Source organism: Pituophis catenifer, unplaced genomic scaffold (assembly GCF_029215685.1).
Source record: "Pituophis catenifer annectens isolate HBS135680 unplaced genomic scaffold, rPitCat1.0.hap2 SCAF_7, whole genome shotgun sequence".
NCBI classification, from domain to species: domain Eukaryota; kingdom Metazoa; phylum Chordata; class Lepidosauria; order Squamata; family Colubridae; genus Pituophis; species Pituophis catenifer.
This window is the reverse complement of record NW_027256887.1, coordinates 39,433,649-39,456,026: the sequence shown is the minus strand read 5'-3', so window position 1 is coordinate 39,456,026 and position 22,378 is coordinate 39,433,649. Positions and strand designations below refer to the sequence as shown.

The 22,378-nt window shown below is 39.1% G+C and overlaps 1 protein-coding gene across 2 annotated transcripts in view; it reads left to right on the top strand.

The window, feature by feature from the left end:
- The window catches only part of LRIG3 (leucine rich repeats and immunoglobulin like domains 3), a 92,807-nt gene extending 71,251 nt beyond the window's left edge, over positions 1–21,556 (top strand). The window contains exons 9-20 of one of the 2 annotated variants that reach the window (XM_070946748.1): positions 941–1,021; positions 3,329–3,400; positions 4,685–4,756; positions 6,933–7,096; positions 8,917–9,237; positions 10,417–10,698; positions 10,914–11,366; positions 11,568–11,729; positions 15,220–15,363; positions 15,462–15,737; positions 16,568–16,705; positions 21,432–21,556. In XM_070946748.1, the coding sequence (XP_070802849.1) occupies positions 941–1,021; positions 3,329–3,400; positions 4,685–4,756; positions 6,933–7,096; positions 8,917–9,237; positions 10,417–10,698; positions 10,914–11,366; positions 11,568–11,729; positions 15,220–15,363; positions 15,462–15,737; positions 16,568–16,705; positions 21,432–21,556 (2,290 nt within the window). Of the gene's footprint in view, positions 1–940; positions 1,022–3,328; positions 3,401–4,684; positions 4,757–6,932; positions 7,097–8,916; positions 9,238–10,416; positions 10,699–10,913; positions 11,367–11,567; positions 11,730–15,219; positions 15,364–15,461; positions 15,738–16,567; positions 16,816–21,431 lie in introns of those variants that run through there. The other variant, XM_070946747.1, reaches the window with a different exon arrangement.
- Positions 21,557–22,378: the final 822 nt, after the last annotated feature.

The following is a 22,378-nucleotide window of genomic DNA, read 5'->3' as shown; positions in this document are numbered from 1 at the left end:
AAAGCTTTTAATGATGGTTTGTAATCTGCATAATGGCATAATGGAAAAGAATGGGAACCACAAGAAACATCACTTATTGTTGCTGTTGTTATAGAAGCACTCACTCATTTACTTGCTATTGTTGCCCACATGCACCAATGTTTACATGTTCCATTGATTTATATGTTTATATGTTCCATTGATGGGGATAGCTGTACTCCAACTCCTATTATGACATGTAAATCAGACAATGATCTTAACCTCTTGAACTCTCTTTGGGTCATCTGTAATAACTTGTTAGACATGTAAGAAGTGTCTGGTCTTTGGTCCCATTCATATACATTAATCCAACTGTTTAGTCTCTGTTACAGGTAGCCTGCTTGCCTTTTTAACTCCCCTCGCTTGCTACTGGCATAGCAGATCTTCTAATGAGGAAGCCAGAATATTTTTATGATCCATAAAAGCCCTGTATTTTTGATAACAGCATTAAAATCAGCAGGATACCATAAAATTGAATTTTAGTTTATGACTTGAAAAAAGTGTGATCAATGCTTATTGAACTGAATAGTATATTGAGTCTTTTATTCTCCACAGAACAGGTATTAACACGATCTAAACTGCAGACCAAGAGTCACTTTGTGTAGTAGTTAAGGTGTCAGGCTAGAAACCAGAAGACATTGCTTCTAGTCCCCCCTTAGTCACAAAGTCAGCTGGGTGATTTTGAGCCAGTCACTGTCTCTCAGACCCAGGAAGAAGGTAATGGAAATTACTTCTTTGCCAAGAAAACTGCAGTAACCTCTCTAGGTAGTTGCCAGGAGTCGATATTGACTCAGAAGCACACAAACACAGATAAAAGATTATAAACTAAGAGTTACACAAATTAAAGTTGTGATTTCAAACATATGTGTATCTTTTTTCATATTTTGAAAACACATTTAAAATCCTTTCCTCCCCATTACAGAGACCTTAAAAATAATGAAATCTCATGGACAATTGAAGATATGAATGGTGCTTTCTCTGGACTTGACAAACTTAAATGGCTGTAAGTATAACTTTCTTTTATCTATTTGAGTAATGATGAATAATTCTTCTGTGGTCTTGGATACGAAGGTTTATAAAGGACACAAGTTCTTGCAAATTATAATTATCTTCATTGTTAATATCATTATTATTCTTGTGGCAATGATGGTTATTATTATTGTTCCACAAAAGCCAATAGATTAAACAACAACCACAGAGGAAGGAAAATTCCTAGTTAATATTAGACCAGATGGCAGCTGTCTGCAATGTGAATTTAACTTTGATGTCACCTGCTTGCTCACTACCTTTATGTTTTCTCTTTGAGATTATCTTTGCAGTACTTTCAATGCTTGCACCATAAAGCTTAACTGGAATTTTCTTATCAAGCCCATCTATTTTATTTCTTGTATAGTGGACAGAGACAAAGATCAGGAGTGTGAAAACTAGCTAAGATGGAGATGGAAAAATGGAAATAACATGTTATGAGACTTTGTAGCCAAAGTTACTTTTTTTTTTTTTTATTTGATTTATATGCTGCCCTTCTCCGGAGACTCAGGGCGGCTTACAATGCGTTAAGCAATAGCCTTCATACTTTTGTATATTTATACAAAGTCAGCTTATTGCCCCCACAAACTGGGTCCTCATTTAACTTACCTTTGAAAGGATGGAAGGCTGAGTCAACCTTGAGCTTATGTTTAATTATGTAATCATCTTAATTCAACAGTTTCTTCCTTGATATGCTATCTTTCTAATGCATAAATATTGAGAAGGATTTGAAATATAGTTCAGCTTGTTGTTGATTTTGTGGCTTTTCTGGTCTTGCTTATATATTTTAATCTTGCTTATCTGTTTTAAAATTAAATCTGTTTTAATCACTACATATTTTTCTTTCATAGTACAGTAAAATCTCTGGTCACGACCATAATTCATTTCATAACTTTGGTCGTAACCCGATTTGGTCGTGACCAAACCTAACCAAAATTAATGCAAAATTAATGCAGTGGCCACACATGGGTCGCTGTTGTTTGTAAACAAACAACAGGAAATTTGGCACTTACAAAAAAACCTGATTTGGTCGTAGTCAGAAGTGTTCGTAACCAGAGGTTCTACTATATGCTGTTATTTGGGATATGTTTTACAGGATGTTTTGGGTTTTAAATTGATCTTGCTTTCATTGCTTATTGTCTTGAAAACCTTATAAAGCAACCAATAAAAGCAATACATAAAAATAGTGTCACATGTAGTACTACAAAATGTCTTATTTTTATTCATTATAGATATTTAAGTAATTACATTATTGAAACGTTGATTAGTTGTGTGCAGAGACAACATTTTATTGAGCAAACTATTATCTAGGCTTCATTAGAATGTAGATATTTTCTTCAAACTCCAGCAGGTGGAAAAAACAGATGAGTTGTGTGGATTCCTAAAATAATTGCTTTCCCAAATTATGTTCATAAACATTTTTAAAATGTCTTCATCTCTCTAGTTCAAGGGTCCTCAAACTGCGGCCCACTGAAGTCATTAATCCGGCCCACACAGGACCACGAGGCTGCCCCACCCACCCTTCGGCCAAGCACAGGACTTACCTTCGCAAGCCCAGCGGGCTGGAATTGAAAGGCAAGGCCAACAATTTTGGCCTGCAGAGACGTCTGGAGGCGGGGAGGTGAAAAATGGGGCTCACAGATGTCCGAGGAGGCCAAAAAATGGGGAAAATGGTCCGTTTTTTTGCCAAAAAATGGGCCGCTTTCACCCACATTTGGCCTGCAAAATGCTTCTGGAGGTGGGGGAGGTGAGAAACGGGGCATATGGATGCCCTGGGAGGCCAAAAACGGGCCCGTTTTTCATCTCCCCCACCTCCAGAAGATAGAGAAAGAGAGATAGAGACACAGAGAGAGATTACTCAAGCTCCTTGGGGCTGAGAAGAATTGCTGCAAAACTGAGTTTCCTGAAGTGGACCACTAGACTCCTAACCAACTGAAAAAACAATCTAGTAAAAAGAAAAGTCAACCAAAAGTGCAACATGCAAACAAAAGCAAATAAAACACCCCCAGGAGCAAAACAAATTAAAGTTTAATTTGTGTGCATTGTTTAATAGACTGTTAAATTGGCCACTCCATGAATTGGCTCCCTGTTTAAAAAGTTTGAAGACCCTTGCTCTAGTTATTGAACCAAAAAAAGCACCTAATTAGGAAATGGAATCACTGTGGCAGGAAGAAGCTTAAAAGGCAAAGAATTGCAACATGATAAAATATGGCTCCAAAGGCATTATCAAAATTTCCAGATATACTTCTTATTTTATTGCATCTATTACATATTCTATTTCCAGGCTACTCCAAGGGAACAGAATTAGATCTATTACTAAGAAAGCATTTTCTGGTCTGGATGCACTTGAACACCTGTAAGTACTTGAAAATTATTCTTAAGTAAAGTTACTAAAATATACAGTGGTGCTAATATTAGAAAAAGTTGCTTACTGGAATCTTAGGGCTGGCAATGCACTGTCCACAAAGAAAATTTGAACACTTTTCTGGGTTAGGGATTAAAAATAATTTGATGCCAGGCTTTGTTAGGAACAGTTGGAGGTCACTGCAGTCCAAGTAGCATTTATTCACAATTGGAAAATCCACATTGTAGGTAGTAGGGGGTATACTTACTTTCTAAAATGTCTTTATTTTCATTTCTGTTATCAAAGTGAGTAAAGTAGATCCTTGTGTCTTTCTGGAGCTTTTAAGAAAGCCAAATATACCTGGAACAGTAGAAGTTTCTTAGAAGTATCGACCTCTTCATGACATTGCATAGTGATATGGTCTAGGAAGTTCCAGGAAGAAATTTTGGCTTATCAAGGAATCTACCATTGTTATAAGAATGCTGGTTTTTTTAAACATTAGAACAAACTTCTGTCATTGTAGGAAGTATATCAATCATCTTTTAACCTTGATCCTCAACTGGATAAAGTTTAAAGAATTAAAAAGGGCTTTTTTAAAAAAAGAAAAGAAAAAGAAAACTGACACACAATGTGAAGTTAAGATCTCTTCCTTTTTAATCATTTCTTCCTTCCCCTCTCGTGCTTTAGGCCATACAGGTAGTCCTCGACTTATGACCAAAATTGAGCCCAAAATTTATGTTGCTAAGTGAAGCATTTGTTAAGTGAGTTTTTCCCTGTTTTATTATCATTCTTGCCGCAGTTGTTAAGTGAATCATAGCAGTTGTTAAGTTAGTAACATGGATGTTAAGTGAATCTGGCTTCCCCATTGACTTTGCTTGTCAGAAGGTTGTAAAAGGTGATCACATGATCCCGGGACACTGCAACCGTCATAAATATGAGTCATTGCCAAGCTTCTGAATTTTGATCACATGATCAAGGGGATGCTGCAGTGTGAAATAAGTGTGAAAATGATCATGTCACTTTTTTCAGTGCCGTTGTAACTTTAAACAGTCACTAAATGAACTGTTGTAAGTCGAGGACTAGCTGTATTTCTTAAAAATCCAGATACATTTACAGTTTTTTTAAAAAATGGAAATATCTTTTTTTAATTCATCAAAAGAATTCCCCTACCCAATGTTATTTTTTATCCAGAAATATTGCTAAATTGTTGTGTGTAATTACAATGAGATATATTTTTTTTTCCTTTTGGAATAGAATTTGCCCTAAATTGATCTGCATTATTCTTTTCTCCTATAGAGATCTAAGTAATAATGCAATCATGTCAATTCAAGGAAACACATTTTTACAAATGAAGAATCTTAAAGAATTGTAAGTATCTGTCTTTTCTCCAACACAGCTTTCATTTAGTTAAAAATACCCAATAATAGTTGAGTTTATCTAAGATTGCAGTATTTATGAAACCTATGCTAAACTTTAAAAAAAATAGATCTAGACTTAGCACTTGCATCAGAAAATCACAAGGTCAGAGATGGGAACCAGGCAGTTGGAACAACTCTCATATAAGAAGGCAGTGGTGAGCCACATCTGTATGTATGTATGTATGTATGTATGTATGTATGTATGTATGTATTTATTTATTTATTTATTTATTTATTTATTGAATTTCTATACCGCTCTTCTCCCGAAGGACTCAGGGCGGTGAACAGATTAAGATTTCATATACATATAATAATTTTTTTTTCCCTTATAAACAGTAAATAATAAATTGAGTCAACTTGGTGTATCTGCGAAAACCTTGGCATAGAATTTAGATGTTTATGCTAGCCCTGCTTGTTGAAACAGAAAGGTCTTCAGGGCACGTTGGAAAGTGCAAAGATCTGGAATTATTCGTATTCCAGGGGTATTTTGTTCCAAAGAGTAGGCGCCCCCACAGAGAAGGCTCTCTCCCTTGGAACTACTAGACATTGTTTTAACAATGGTACTATGGGTAGGCCTACTCTGTGAGAGCGTATTGGTTGGTGGGAGGTTATCGGTTGCAGCAGGTGGTCTCGTAAGTACTCGGGTCCTAAGCCATGGAGCACTTTAAAGGTAAGAACCAACACCTTGAAGCGCACTCGGAAGGCCACCAGAAGCCAGTGCAGCTCGCGTAGAAGAGGTGTTACATGTGAGCGCCATGTTGCTCCCATAATTACTCGCACGGCCGCATTCTGGATCAGTTGGAGCTTCCAGGTGCACTTCAAGGGGAGCCCCATGTAGACAGCATTGCAATAGTCAAGTCGGGAAATGACGAGGGCTTGAGTGACTGTGCGTAATGAGTCCCAGTCTAGAAAGGGACGCAATTGGCGAATTAGGCGAACCTGATAGAAAGCTCCCCTGGCCAAGGCTGTTATATGATCTTCTAAAGACAGTCGTGCATCCAGGAGGATGCCTAAATTGCGAGCTTTCTCTGCGGGGGTCAATGACCCAATAGTTAGTGATGGGACTAACTGGCTGTACTGGGACGCCGGCAGCCACAGCCACTCAGTCTTGGAAGGGTTGAGTCGAAGCCTGTTTCTCCCCATCCAGACCCGTACAGCCTCAAGGCACCGGGACATCACTTCAAGGGCATCATTGGGGTGGTTTGTGGTGGAGATGTACAGCCGAGTGTCATCAACATACAGATGACATCGCACCCCAAAACCACGGATGATCTCCCCCAACGGCTTCACATAAATGTTGAACAGGAGAGGCGAGAGGACCAACCCCTGTGGCACCCCGCAAATAAGGGGCCTTGAGGTCGATCTCTGTCTACCTGTCAACACTGACTGCGACCTGTCAGAGAGGTAGGACGAGAACCACTGTAATACGGTGCCTCCCACTCCCAGCCCCTCCAGCATGATGGAGGTGCAGCATGATACCATGATCAATGGTATCAAAAGCCGTTGAGAGATCTAATAGGACCAGGATAGAGGAACATCCCCTATCCCGAGCCCTCCAGATAATTCCCCCTCCCCCCCCCAAAAAAAAAAAACACACCACATGGATGTTTTCATGAAGTTACCACATTCAGGTTAATTTGGAGGAGTCTTTCCATTTATTAAGACACAGTGATATAGAGGGAAAGAGGTTGCTCACTTGTGAAAAGAACTGTGAGACCTAGTTCTTACACTGGAAAATACCCTGATATCAGATCTCACCATGACTAAAATAAAAGAAAAAGGGAGAATGGATTTCTTGTTCTGAAACCATGAAAAAAGCATGTGTTTAATGGAATTCAAGCAACAATGTTTTTAAAACTTCATACTGAACAATCACTTTTATTGCTTTGAATTTGAAACCCTGCACAACAGCATATATTATTAAAGAATACAAATCTGGTTATTTGGAACCTTGGTAGAAAAATCTTCATGTGAGAGTTACTTGCTACTGTTTTGATATGTTATGATGGAGCAAGATGTTGGGCACCAGTTTGTTGTTTGCTAAGGGTTGTTTTTAATATTGTTCCCTTCAGATGTAGAGGTCTGTTTTTCTTATGGTTCTAATGTGTTTCATGATTGTTTTCCAGATATATAAACACATCAAGCCTTTTGTGCGATTGCCAGCTGAAATGGCTACCTGAGTGGCTAATAGACAATAAATTCCAGAGTTTTGTAAATGCCACGTGTGCCCATCCTCAGGCATTAAAAGGAAGAAATGTTTTTGCTGTCAGCCTAGAAGGTTTTGTATGTGGTACGTTTAAATTGTCCTTTTTAACTCTTGTCAGGATTGTAAAATTTTGTAGAATACTCATTCTTGCATTCATTATTATGATTGCTCAGCAGGAAAAATGCCACATGCCTTTCTAAACATAATGTAAATAATGATGTGTATGTGGTTTTAAATACAAATTTAACATGCCAGGTCAGAGAGGAATTTTTAAGGGGGGATAGCTGAGAAAACAAAAAATATTTATTTTAACAAAGATGAAAAATACTTACTTACACATTTTCTTATCCTTACAATTCAAAATTGATGTAACTTGTACAACTCACAGCTACACAGAGGTGATCAATTTTGGATGCAATTACTCAGAAAATTAAAAACTAGAAATCAGTATTGAAACATGGCATGCTAGCTAAATAAAAACACTGTAATTGATTTAACAATGAATTTGCATTCTATCATTGAATATGACTGATAAAACAGATATAAAACAGAAGCCATCATTTGCTTCTACATGGGCCAGTATACCTGAGTGCCTGTCAGTATCCTTACAGTTTTAAAAAACGGTATGGAAAGATCACTCTTCTTGTACTAAGAGATGCCTACAGGTATGTTTAGCATAACACACAATAATTATATATTTATTAGAATACCACCTAACCATATCTTTCAAGTGATAAGTAATGATTAAGAAAATCTGAAAATTATTACACGTCTTTTCAGAACTACAGTAAATCCCACTTACAGGTAATCCTTGCTTAACAACCATTTATTCAGTGACCGTTTGAAGCTAAGAAGGCACTGAACAAATATATCAGACTCCAAAAATCAAGAAAGTCATCCTGAACTAAGCATTTTTCTTTTTCTTTCTTTCTAAGCAGTTTTGTTGTTCCTCAACTATAGACAGAAATCTTGCATATTATTAAATGCATATACCATCCATCTAGCCATTCTTGGTAACTGGGTTGCCTACAATGTAATAAAACAAAGATATAAAAGTGGATTAAAATTACAAAATAATAAGAACAGGGTAAAGGATCAAAGGTTTGTTGCTGAGCAGTGGTAGTACCTTCTCTGTCACTGCACCAACCACCTCAGCCTACAGTTTCAGGGTCCCATACTAACTGGCATAGCCAGGTTTTAAGGCCAGAAGAGAGGGGACAGATATCTGGCAATAAGATGTTCCAAAGGATGGGGGCTGCAGCATAAATGGCTCTTCTCCTGGACCCCACCAGTCAAAATACTTTGGCAGCTCATGTAACAGTGATGTTATTCGCCACCCTAGGGCCTTCAGAACTCTGTATGCTTCCAAATACTCTTCAAGGGTAGCTCCATGTAGACTATATTGCAATAATCTAAACAGGAGATGACCAGGCATAAATAGCTATCTAGTCTTTCTCTGTGTGTCAGTGCAGCTTTCCCTTCTCTATGCTTTTAGGTTAGTGGGCAGCCAGCTTTTCAATAAGTAGCTATGTGATTGAGTGTGCTACGGAAATGGAACTAATTCTTTTAAACCATACAGAATGCCTTTGTATATAAGTATACAAGGAAGGTTCGTCAACTTGATGGATCATATTTCTGAGCAGAATATGGATTAAAAAATTGACATTTATTAGATTAGCAATTCCTAATTTGGGCATCTGTCCCAACCAAATTATAAAAGACTGGTTTAGACAAAGATTAGTAAAAGAACTGGTTTTTAAAAATATGTGCTATATAAAATTGACTGTATCAGAACTAATAAGTTTTCAAGTCTGATCTCTCACTTTTTCTGATGGACAAGAAATTGTGTGGTCTTATTCAATGCTACTCTTTTTTTTGTGGTGGGGGGGGCTCTTTTTTAATAGATGATTTTCCAAAGCCACAGATAACTGTCCAACCTGAAACTCAATCAGCAATCAAAGGCTCCAATTTAAGTTTTATATGTTCAGCAGCCAGCAGCAGTGATTCTCCGATGACTTTCGCATGGAAAAAGGATAATGAATTAATAGGTGATGCTGAAATGGAGAATTATGCCCACCTTAGGGCACAAGGTGGTGAAGTGATGGAGTACACCACCATCCTTAGACTGCGCAATGTTGAATTCAGTAATGAAGGAAAATACCAGTGTGTTATATCCAATCACTTTGGCTCATCGTATTCTGTCAAGGCTAAACTTACAGTGAACAGTAAGCATTTAAAATATACTTACATATTAAAATTAAAATGTATGATATAGCATTCCTTCTGAAAGGTTTTGCTTAGCATATTTAATAGATATTGAGCAGATATTAGCTGGTTGTGTGGATACATGAGAAAATAAATGAGTTTTTTGCAGTTATTTGTACCTACAAGCCTCCATTTAGATTGCTGTAACTTGTAGGTAAAATAACTAGAGCTCCTCATATTATAGCTCCCAACATTCCTAATGCTGGCTATTCTAGCTGGAGTTTCTGTAAGGTACTCAACAACATGTGGAAACCTATGGAATTTATTAACTCTAAAACTATATTTCAAGGCTATCTGGAAATAACTATTTAGAATATAGTTGTTCAATTGATAATGAGGACCAAGGTTTAGAACTCTATTTCTTTATGAGCTCTTCTGCTTCTGCTCTCATGACAGAAATAAATGAGGTTTTTTATAACTGAGAATGCAGTTATATAAAAACATTCTGATCGTTATATCTGCTTGACCTATTATGGGTGGGTCTTCTCAAGGAACCCTATGAATTGAAGAAAAAACAGGTGGCAACAAGAAGATTCTCAGAGGTGACATCCTGTCAGTAAAATGTCTCCCTAGGGATGCTATCAGATATATATTTGTTTGCCTGTTTTCATTTTTAAGACTATAAACCTATATTAGTTTGTTTTTGTTGTTTATTTATCTTCCAGCATCAGTCTCCTCTAAAAAGTTCACAATAAATATTAAATAAATAAATCATTAAAAATCAATAAGTAAATCAATAAATTGTCAGCAAATTTATAAAGCTAAGTTCCAGTGTCGTACCTAAGACACTAGGCTAAAAACCAGAAACTGCTAGTTTCAGTCCTACCTTAGGCATGAAGCCAGCTAGATGACTTTGGGCCAGTCATGCTCACTCAGCCCTAGCAAAAAGGCAAGGGCAAACCACTTCCAAAAACATTGCCAAGAAAGTTGTGTGTACTTGTTGAGGCAACTACCAGGAGTCAAGACTGACTCAAAGCCACAAATACAAAAGCAAAATACAGAAAAATGGCCTGAGAAAACAAGACTTTTTATTCTATTCTTTTGGGAAGCAGGAATCAGTGGTGACCTCCCCATGAAATAATTAATGACAAATCTTCATTGGAACCATTCCTGATACATAGATGTGTTCTTTCTTATAGTACTTCCATTGTTTACCAAGATGCCCATGGATCTTACAATCCGTGCAGGGGCAACAGCACGGCTAGAGTGTGCTGCTGTTGGTCATCCCATGCCCCAGATTGCTTGGCAGAAAGATGGTGGTACTGACTTCCCTGCAGCACGCAAGAGACGCATGCATGTGATGCCTGAGGATGATGTGTTTTTTATTGTGGATGTCAAAATTGAGGATACAGGTCTTTACAGCTGCACAGCTCAGAATATTGCAGGCAGTATTTCTGCAAATGCGACATTAACAATATTAGGTAAGAATATCGTGTCCCTCTAAGCTGAACACTGGTAATTTGATAGCTCACCATTTTATTTTTGACAGCAATAAATACAGCTTAATACACATAGTGTCTCTTTATTAGACTTGGATCTATTATTTTCAGTACATTTGCACATAATTGTGCAATCTATGATTAAGATTCTACCCTGAGAATTTTTATGCGTTTACTGACTTTTTATCCATTTTTAGAAACACCCTCCTTTTTGAGGCCCTTGCTGGATCGAACTGTGATGAAAGGTGAAACAGCAGTCTTGCAGTGTATTGCTGGGGGCAGCCCATCTCCTCGGCTGAATTGGACCAAAGATGATGGCACTTTAGCAGTGACAGAAAAGCATTTCTTTGCTGCAGGAAATCAGTTGCTTATTATTGTGGACACAGACTTTGAAGATGCTGGGAAATATACATGTGAAATGTCTAACACACTTGGAACCGAGAGAGGCAACATTCGCCTGAGTGTGATTCCTACTCCTACCTGTGATTCTCCTCAAAATGCTGCCCTGTCTCTCGATGATGATGGATGGGCTACTGTGGGAGTAGTGATCATAGCTGTGGTGTGCTGTGTGGTTGGCACATCCCTTGTGTGGGTGGTCATCATATACCACACGAGAAGGAGAAACGAAGATTGCAGTGTCACAAACACAGGTGAGTAAACTAGAACTTGGAACAGACTCTTAAAGATGTTTGAGGTTACCCTTCTGAAGTTTTCCTTGCAAAAATATTTGTGTTTTGACTCAAATTCTGAAACCTAAATAATTTTTGAAACTCATCCTTCTGTAGCTCATGCAAAATACTTCAAAGAATTCAGCCACTGATAGTTTTGTGCATGTACATTTTTTATCACAGATGAGACAAACTTACCTGCAGATATTCCAAGCTATCTGTCATCCCAAGGAACTTTAGCTGAAAGACAAGATGGATATGGGTCATCAGAGAATGGAAGCCAGCATCATTTTGTACAGACATCCCCCATGGGTGGATATTTCTTTCAACAGAGACAAAGCAACGGTAAGGATTTAACAGCTGTATGCAGTCCATGTAGGGATTCATTCCAATGTAATGTGCTGCAGAATGTAATTCTGGGCTTCATTCCAATGTAATGTGCTGCAGAATTGCAGCTTAAGATCCCGGTTAAAGAACTGTTGTTCTTTAACCAAATAAATTGGAGAACAATAATTTTATTTTACTATTTCTAAATTTCTCATCAACTGTTTTGATGAAGGATTGTCTTCTGACTATTATTAGCCCGAAGATGTCCTAATATTATATATCCACATGTTTCTAGTTTTACAGTAGTGCTGTTCTTCTTGATATGTATGTTTTTTCCAGCTGAAGAACACTTCTAGGAAATGACTTGAACGTTCTTATTACTCTGCATGTTATTTCATTTTTAGTTTTCACCTAGACCTGTTTTTAAACAAAAATCCATATGTCAGGGTTCCAACCAATGCCCTAATAAAATTAAGAGTCTCAAGCCATTTAGCAAAAAAAATCCAGTTATTTATTAGGAGCACCATGTCGGCACGACCTGTGTGAAGCCATCTTTGGCTTCACCCAATTTGCGCCTTGCCTCTGACCCTGTTTCCCCCTCCCCCCAGTGTGTCATCAGTCACATTCCCCAACGAAACAATTTCATGGGTTGTAGAAGTCACTCCCCCCAGCCATTGCGGGTCTTCGTGGAGATGGCCTTGACTTCGGCCAGCTAGGCTGTGTCTTGTTTTGACTGAGGTGTGAATTCCTTGGTGCAGCTGCGAGGTGCAATTCCCATCTCCTTGCCTAAAGCTACTCGGGAGCAGGTCAGGAAAGCTTCGCGAGTTGACATTCAGCTTCCTGAAGGCAACCTGTGCAAAGCAAAAATTATTTGAATACAGGTGTATCATTTAAGGATGTGATCCCCCCCCTAGGTTTGGTTGGGGTTTTTCATGGACTCTGGCTATGAAGCAGTCAGCTTGGATGTTTCTGCTCTTTACCCAAGATGCCTCTGATAGAGGGTAGCCCCCTCCACTTGGAGTTGCCCCTGTGCCACCTAGAGTCAAAAATGTGTTGCACCTTGTAATGGGTTTGGCCCCGATGACCACTGGATCTGGGGGCTCACAGGGTAGTGGTCTCAGGGTTGATCTGACCACATGTTTTAAGAGGCTGCTGTGGAATACTGGATGTATTCTCCCCAGCAGTCGGGGCAGCTTCAGTAGCACCATGACCGGGCTGATCATCTTTACTATGCGGTATGGCCCCATGAACTTAGGTCCCAGCTTCTTGCTGGGAAGCTTTAGCCTTAAGTATTTTGTGGATAGGTAGACCTTCTCCCCCACTTGGAACAGGTGTTGTGGGGCTTGGTGTTTGTCTGCCTGTTGCTTATAGGTCTGCACTGCTTTAGCTAGCGCTTTCTTGACATTTTCCCATGCTGCTTTTGGTTGATTGACTGGTTGACAGCCAGTCAATCAAACTGACTAAGAAAGAGGGTTTCCTTGGGTATTCTGGCATTGAGACAAAGTCCATACCGCTACTGCCTTGAAAGGGGTTAGTCCAATGCTACTGTGAACAGCATTATTGTAAGCAATCTCTGCAAATGGCAGAAGGTCCGCCAATTGGACTATTGGTAGTTCACATAGCACCTCAGGTTCTACCTGGTGTTAAGCCTCTCCGCCCTGCATTGGTACTCGGATGAAAAGCCGAGCTAAGGCCCTGGGACGACCCAATGGACTGCAAGAATTCCCTCCAGAATTTAGCCGTGAATTGGACTCCTCTGTCCGAAATGATTCTGTGCAGTACTCCATGCAGGCGGTAGATGTGCTTCAGGAAGACTTTGGCTAGCTGGTGGGCTGAGGGTAGTCCACTGCAGGGTATGAAGTGTGCTGCTTGGAGAATAGGTCAATCACAGTCCAAATCACTGTGTTCCACCCCTCCCCGCTTTTTGGTAGCTCAACTGTAAAGTCCATTGTGATTTCCTCCCATGGTCTCATTGGGTCTGCCACCTGTTGCAATAACCCAGGGGGTCTTCCTAGTCTACTTTTCATACCTTGCCTATGGCAACTCGGGAGCAGGTCAGGAAAGCTTCATGAGTTGACACCATAATGCTAAAAAAACTGATTTCTGCCCGGTATTTTCATCTGCAATACTAGCTAAGGCCTTACTGTTGACAGAAAAGTTCTGATTTTTTCACAGTTGTGAAAGAAGAAAAGAGCTTATGTTCCAAGCTATTCTCTAAAGATTTAACCTAACCCGAAACTTAAACTGGTATTCTCAGTGATGATCTTATGAAGCACATCACGGAAGAGAAAGAGCCTATATTTCATGTGGATAGTTTGTCTATCCATGAGTAAAATTCCTGTAAAAAAGGGAGAGGCTCCCCCCTCTATATATGCACACATCTGGAGAAAGAATATTTCAGCTATGTTCCAGGCAGTGCCTCCAATCTGGTTTATATTTTGAGCCAGAATTTCAGCATAATATAACTTTAGATTTTTGTCACATAAAACACTCTTTTGCATAACGATGTTTTCCAGTATTTTTCCCTCATAATAGAATTTTCTCAGATTATTTTGAAGAGCTGCCTGGGATAGTGAGGATAGTTTGCATGAATTTAATGATTTTTCCCAGCAGAATCAATTTGATATCCATCAATAGAATGTTTAATTTGTGGTCAGCAAATATAAATGAATGGAGAGTGTGTAGTACTAAAAATTTGGAAGCTACTAAGATTATGACTGTTGAATGAAGCTGTAACTCGTTATACTCAAGCTGCTTTGTATTTGGTTAGGCTTCTCTATACAGGTAATTCTTGAGTTACAAATGTAATGGAACCTGCCAATTACGTATGAGGATTTGTTAATTGTTAATTTAACTCATTAAATGAATGAGCCCCATCCCTCCTCTCTCCAATGCATTCGTTAATCAAATGCATGGGTCGTTAAGAACGCATGTGGTACCTCAGGAGTGGGAAAGACCATGGGAGGCCTAGTGCAGGGACAAGACCACTACGTCCAGACACCAAAGGCCACCCCCCACCCACTAAGAGATCCCATACTCCTCTTCCCATCCCTTGGGGTCCCAGGCTGTTTGGGCCTTTCCTCCACATCCCACCAACCACTAGGAACAAATGCGGAGGATACCATAGAAGAATCCTCCAAAAATTTGTGAAATCCAGGCAGGTTCGGTGCTCCTCCGAAGTTGTCACTTTCTCCAATGCAGAGTAGGAGAGACCAAGCAATTCCATGAGGCAAGTTTGTGGTGATATAACAAAAAGGAAAATCAGCCTGTCCAACTTCGTGAGAACTTACTTTTTTTTTCACGAGAAGTTGGAAAGGCTGATCGCTGTGGTGAGGCAACATACATAACATTGGGACCCAGTTGTAAGTACTTTTGGCAGGGATGTCGTAACTTTGAACATTCGCTAAATGAGTGTTCATAACTTGAGGAATACTTGTGGAAAGATGTTTTGGTTTGAAAAAAAATCTGAAATCAAAGGAGACTGATATATGTCATTTCCCTTTCAAAGGATGTTGTCATACAGATAGCTGTAGTGAAAATGACTTGGAAGCTGTAACGGATCCATTCTTATGCCATTACCTGGGAACTTCAGGAAGCCTGCACTTAAAAGAAAATTTATGTAGCCCAGAAATGTTTGAAACATACCATACAGGTAATTTATATTATATATATGTTTTAATTATTTCCATCTTTTTTTAATTTTAACAGTCTTCAGTAAAATTGTAATTTTTTTCCTGTTGGTTTTTTAAGGCAGCAATTCAGAGCAAAGAATAGCATGCATGGACCTTTATGATTCAAGCTGCTTAAAGAAAAAAGACTGCTACCCATATATCCACTCACCTGAAGATCCTTTTGACCGAAACCTCACTATCTCCAGAATACACATGCCAAGTAATAAGTTGATTCCTTCTATTTACCCCCCAAGTGAGGAGAATGGAATAAGAAGTTCACATCTAAATGTAGACACATGTGGATTTAAGAGAAATCAAGAACTGTCTTCTGTTACACCAAGCACCACTTTCATGGGTATGTTTTAATGGTTTTCTAACCAGAAATCCTAAATACATATAATGGGGAGCAAACCACATTTGACCACAAGTAGAATTGCTTTTTGAAAAACTGTTCTCCTCCATACCCATTAAACAATTTTCTTTAGAGATTTTTTTAGGATGTGTTAATAAACATTGAGTTTGCCTTTCTGCTAAAAAAGGGCTGACCATTTAGTGGCCTATGCCACTAAGATATTTTCAGCATGTTTCCATATTGGGATAGCTGGAAACTATGCCTTACTACATTTGAATGCAAGCAATAAAGTTATAAGGCAGTAAAGTTGAAAAATGAGGACTTAACTACTTTATTCATTGAAAAAGTCCCATTTTCCTATATTTTTCAGTTGTTAACTGAAAAAACCTACACATATGAAGTAAAGGTCTCATTCATCAAGCATCTATGTTATTTGCTCTTTCTTGAAAGAACTTAGACAGTATTTAGTCTTACTATCTTCCAGTATTATCCCTCTGATAAGTTGAGAGAGAATGCTCATTCAGTGAGCCTTACAATGAGCCTGTCACGTTTCAAAGGCTATCTACTAAACTTCATAACTGCATAAAAACGTGAACCTAGATCTCTCCTTAACTCACAAGACACCAAATCTTGAAAGATGAATAGGAAATCAATATCTTGCTTTGTTTCTCCCAAATATGTGAACACAGGTCTGAACCAGAATAATTGAGTAATTAGAAAAAGTGTAATTATTAAATTTATGATATTAACAGAGACTTGATCATTGGCTATTTTGTGGAACATTTATTTTGCTTGTCCATAATTGCTAATAAATGTTTTCTCTATCTCTTTAGGAACATTTGGAAAATCTATATGGAAGCCACAGCTTGATTCTTTGCCAAGCTATAAGCAGTCCTCAGTTTTGCAGCCAAAAGCCTCCCAACATTATTCTAATGAATCATTGGATTTTGACTCGGAGTCTGAAGGTAGTAATAAAATGGGTAGGACGTTTCCTGAAGTAGACATTAGCAATTTTATTTGTGGGCAATCAGCTGAAAACTCTAGGACTCCTACTTTTCAATCTTTTGACTTAGATACATAGTTTGCCATCAGTGCCAACCCAAAATCAGCTCATGAACCAAAGAACTATACTACCTCAAAGTGGACATTATTTAAAAAGAAACTTCTGGTTGTATTTTAAAAGAGATTTATGATTTTTATACAGATGCAGCTTTATTTGCAAAATGTATTATATCAGGAAGATTATACATTCCTTACATTTTTTATGTGTATAGTTTTGTTTAACCAAAATGTATTTTTTGTAAATTAATGGTGTGAATAAGAACTATGCATTTGTTACTGAGACAGACTTCACTTTATTTAAATGGGTGTTTTAAACTAATACCAATTCATATGCTTTTGTGTGATTTAAGAAACTGTTCAAAATTATGAATGGTTAACAGATTAATATCTGACAATGTTTATTATGTTTTGTTGATTTCTGCATTAAATAGCACTGGTAACAAGCACATAAAAGCAAGATCATATTCAAGGGAATGAAGAAGCTGCATCTTCTTTGCTAGTTTCAACTGCGCTATGGTGCATAACATTGCCCATGTCAGAAAAGATGTTTTGGATATATGCAAAAATGCACTTGTAAACTTCCTATACCCCATAGACATTCCAGTTCTAGTTAATATGTATGATCAGTATGAAACTGAATCCCAAATTATAATGCATCCATTCCAGAAATTCAAATTGCATTTCTAGGTTATCTTTTAATAGATGAAAATCCTGGTCACATTTAGCTTTGTTTTGGCCCTGAATCTGCCTATCTTTAGGAATAATGTACTCTTGTTTTTCATAAGCCACTTAAATATTGCATTCAGTACAACTCAGTGTTGTCTTTGTAAGTTTGATCATTGACAAGAGGTATGAGGAAAATATCCATTTGAGATATTGGACTGACCACCTGATACGCCTAGATTGTTGTAACCAGTAAAATAAGACTTCTGGATTGGTCCATATTCCTATGCATCCTTATCCTAAGATACTCATTTATTTCAGTTGCCTTCATATCTGTGAAGACATATGTATGAATTGGGCTGTATAGATGGAAATGGGGTGTTATCAAATATAAGACAGCATCTGATGTTAGGAAAGTCATGCACTCTTAAGAATTAAATGTGTGCTCTGAGGGAGAATAGATCTCTCTGGAAAGGACAATTGCTGGAAAGATTGCTACTGCATTTTGCAGAAATTGTGGGTGGGTATTTGTATTTTTTTTAAAAAAACATGACACACAGAGCCATTTGAATTAAAACTTCAAATGGTGATTAGAGTGTGGTTGGATCATCTTTTAGGACATGACTGATGAAACACAATGACTGGTGAAGTTTGTAGTTTTAATGCCACTATCCTACTACACTGCTTTGGTAAACAAGAGGAGACATGAAAGAAACCATAGTTTCACTGATCTTGTACCTTCCAAATCCATGGTTATAATGATGTTGATATTTTAAGTTATTATGGTACTGCTGAGTTTTCTGTAGCATAATCTAATCCTGTTTGTGCTAAAGAAAAAGCACAGCATTTCAATACCAGATTGACTTTTTTTCTCTTTATTAGTGATGACTATTCTGTTCATAATAATAGTTGATTTACAAAGTACTAGGAAGCTATAATATTTTGGTCCAGCCATTTATTTGAAAGCCTGATATCAGGATTTAAAAAATTGATTTTCTTATTAATTTTTTAAAAGAAAAACGAAGCTGAAATTTTGTTATTTTGATAAATTTCATTAAGAACAATTCTCACTACAGAGATTAAAATTTTAGATATTGCTTTCAGGTGTTCTGAGTTCATCATACTGTGTCATAAACTTCATCATGAAGTATTTCTTCAGAAGGCTGAGCTTATGTATTTTTAATTTATTTTGCATTAATTGAACAAACTTAGATTAATATAAAATGATTTAGTTTTTAACTCAGAAATTACTCAGTTCTCACAAATTTATTTCAAAATTAAAGTGGAAAGTGCATTGTCTTCCACGCTAACTTAAACTAGAACTATATCCTGTTTTCCCTTTCTCTCCCTTCCTTCACCTTCTCCCCTCAAGAAAACCCCCTTAATCATTTCAAAACAAGGATTAAGTCTTGTCTCTCTGGTTAGAAATCAAAACGTAGTACTTTGGGGTAATTAAGGATAGATTAAAACAGTCGCATCTTTTCCATTGATGCAATAGTCTAGGCTCTTGAAAACTGTAAATCCTCATGTCAGCAATGTGCTTGAGACCCATGTATCTCCCTATGGGCTAATATTACAGGACTGCCTCCCCCACCCAACCCATTCACTTTGGAAGTGCAAATTTATATAGTTGTCAAGATCTTTTCGAAGCAAAATTGAAAGCAGCTGTTTACACAGAACTATATAAACCACGTATTTCAGATGCGGAAGAAAAGTTCCCCCATTTGTACCATCCCATCTAGCAATGTCAAAGAAGCCAGGTTTTTTTTTCTCTATCAAGGAACTTGGTATCCATATTGCAGTATAATTCCCTCTTTAATTTAGCTTTGGAGACAGGAAGTTAATCTATCTCCAAATACTGGTGGTCTCACTGTACAGAATGGATTTTTCATGCTTTTGTTTATCCAATTGCCAGGTTTTCTGACTCTCCTTGTTAATTTGTCTTCATTGTTGCCAGATGTAGTTATGTGGTGGCAGACATTCATATTGGCATTTGGGGATAATTAATGGTGTTTTGCAAGAAATTAATTTTTCTAGGGTTACAAATAAAGCTCAGAGTCAATAATGCAAGAAAATTTTTAAATTAGTTTCCTCATTAAATCACCTTGACCTCTGATTCTTCTGAGGTCAACTAAATTGGTATTTATACACATCAAGCATTTTGAAAATATCAGATACAAAATGATAAAGTTCTTTTCAGAGGAGACATAGCAAATTGGCTATTTTAAATTTGGCCATATTCAGATTTCAACTTTTAAGAAATAACATTTAATATGAATGTGTTTATTGTATGAATATGTGTTTCTCTATTCAATCTCAATTTTGTGGATGGTATTGTCAGATTTATACTGCAATGATTTATGTGTCTCTTGATAATTTATATCAGAACTATTTGAAATCAAATATGGAGTTGCAGCTTGAATTTGAATCATCATATACTAAAGATGATTACACAATGTTTTATAATACACGTTTGCATCAACCATATTTACGATAGTGTAATATTTTTAGCTAGAATTAAATTGACCAAAAGTTTACATTTTTATGCAAGACACCTGAACTTACTTATTTGAAGAATGTCTAAACTGCAAAAAAAAAAAAAAAAAGTCCGTAGGTCATCCCCAATAAAGGAGCCCAATGACAATAAATCTATATAAAGAAAGATTATCAGCTGGGCTTTGGATTTCAAAGACCATTTTTTTAAAAAAAGTTTAGATACCGTATTTTCCGCATATAAGACGACTTTTTAACACATGAAAATCTTCTCAAAAGTCGGGGGTTGTCTTATACGCCAGGTGTCATTCTCCTGTAACCAGGCAGACCAGCCCGAAAGGCTCTGACGAGCCTTAAATGGCTCTGGCGATCCAAGCTCTGACGATCTGCTAATCAGGCAACTCAGCTGGGATCGCCAGAGCCATGGAGAAAGGAAAAACTTTTCCTCCTCCAGCTTGCTTACCTTAGCTCAGTGGTTGGGGGTCAAACAACCCTTTCACAGGGGTCGCCTAAGACAGTGGTCACCAACCGGTGGTCCTTTGGTGGTCTGCGGAGAAATTTTTGTATTTTTGCATTTTTGCAGGTGATGCAATACAGAAAAATGAGCACAGCCCTCGCCATCCGGAATGAATGGTGCTGTTGTGGCGGTGGGTGAGGGGGCGGCAGAAGCGGGAAGAAGCGGCGTTTGCGATGGCTGGAAGCTGTGGGAGTGAAGCACTACTTTCATTTGTACGGCAACAGCATTCCGCCTTGGTATATTTGTGCCAGCCAGTGGCGCAAGGCAGCCCTCCTCTCCTGCTGCCTGGGACTCAGAGTGGTAAATGGCGTCTGATCCGGAGAGCAGCTGGATTTTGCTCTCTAATCCGGATGCCAGATCGGCCCCCTGCAAGCTCTCGTCTCTCGAGGAGCGCTCCCTGAAGAGGGGCTGGAAACTTTGGTTGGGCTCCTTGAGAGAGGAGAGCTTGCAGGGGGACGATCTGGTATCTGCAATGGAGAGCAAAATCCAGCTTCTTCTTCTCCGCTGTTTGTTTTGTTTGTTTGTTTTATTTGATTTGTATACCGCCCTACTCCCGAAGGACTCAGGGCGGTGAACAGCCAAGCAATAAGATACATAAATACAAAAATTTAAAAAACCAGTTAAAATCGAATTAAATCATTTTTTGGCCCAGACAAATTAAAACACCCCAATAATTTAAGAACAGATTTAAAATTTATATATTAAAAGAGGGAGGAGATTAGGCCAAGCCTGCTTGATGGAATAAAAGAGTCTTCACAGCGCGGCGGAAGGTGCGCAGATCCGGGATCCTCTGTATCTCTGGGGGGAGCTCATTCCAGACGGTAGGTGCCCCCACAGAGAAGGCTCTCCCCCTAGGGGTCGCCAGCCGACATTGTTTGGCTGACGGCACCCGGAGTAGTCCCTCTCTATGAGAGCGTACTGGCCGGTGGGAGCCAGTGCAGCTCGCGCAGGAGAGGTGTCACATGGGAGCGCCATGACGCTCCCATTACCACCCACGCGGCCGCACTCTGCGCCAGTTGGAGCCTCTGGGTGCTCCTCAAGGGGAGCCCCATGTAGAGAGCATTACAATAGTCCAGGCGGGAGGTGACGAGGGCATGAGTGACTGTGCGTAACGAGTCCCGATCCAGAAAGGGACGCAACTGGCGAATCAGGCGAACCTGATAGAAAATCCTCCCGGTCACGGCCGTCAAGTGCTCTTCTAAAGACAGCCGTGAATCCAGGAGGACGCCCAAGTTGCGAGCCCTCTCCGTGGGGGCCAGTGATTCGCCCCCAATAGTCAGAGATGGCGTCAACTGACTATATCGGGACGTCGGAAACCACAGCCACTCGGTCTTGGATGGGTTGAGCCTGAGCCTGTTCCTCCCCATCCAGATCCGTACGGCCTCCAGGCACCGGGACATCACTTCAAGGGCATCGTTGGGGTGATCCGGGGTGGAGATGTACAGCTGGGTGTCGTCAGCATACTGATGGTACTCCACCCCGAAACCACGGATGATCTCGCCCAGCGGCTTTACATAAATGTTGAACAGGAGAGGCGAGAGGACCGACCCTTGCGGCACCCCACATATGAGGGGCCTCGGGGTCGACCTCTGTCCCCCTGTCAACACAGACTGCGACCGGTCAGAGAGAAAGGAGGAGAACCACCGTAACACAGTGCCTCCCACTCCTAACTCTTCCAACCGGTGCAGCATGATACCATGGTCGATGGTATCAAAAGCCGCTGAGAGATCTAACAGGACCAGGACAAAGGAGCACCCCCTGTCCCGAGCCCTCCAGAGATCATCAACCAACGCGACCAATGCCATTTCCGTGCTGTACCCGGGCCTGAAACCCGACTGGAACGGATCCAGATACGTTGTTTCATCCAGGTGCTGGGGGAACTGTTTCGCGACCACACTCTCAACAACCT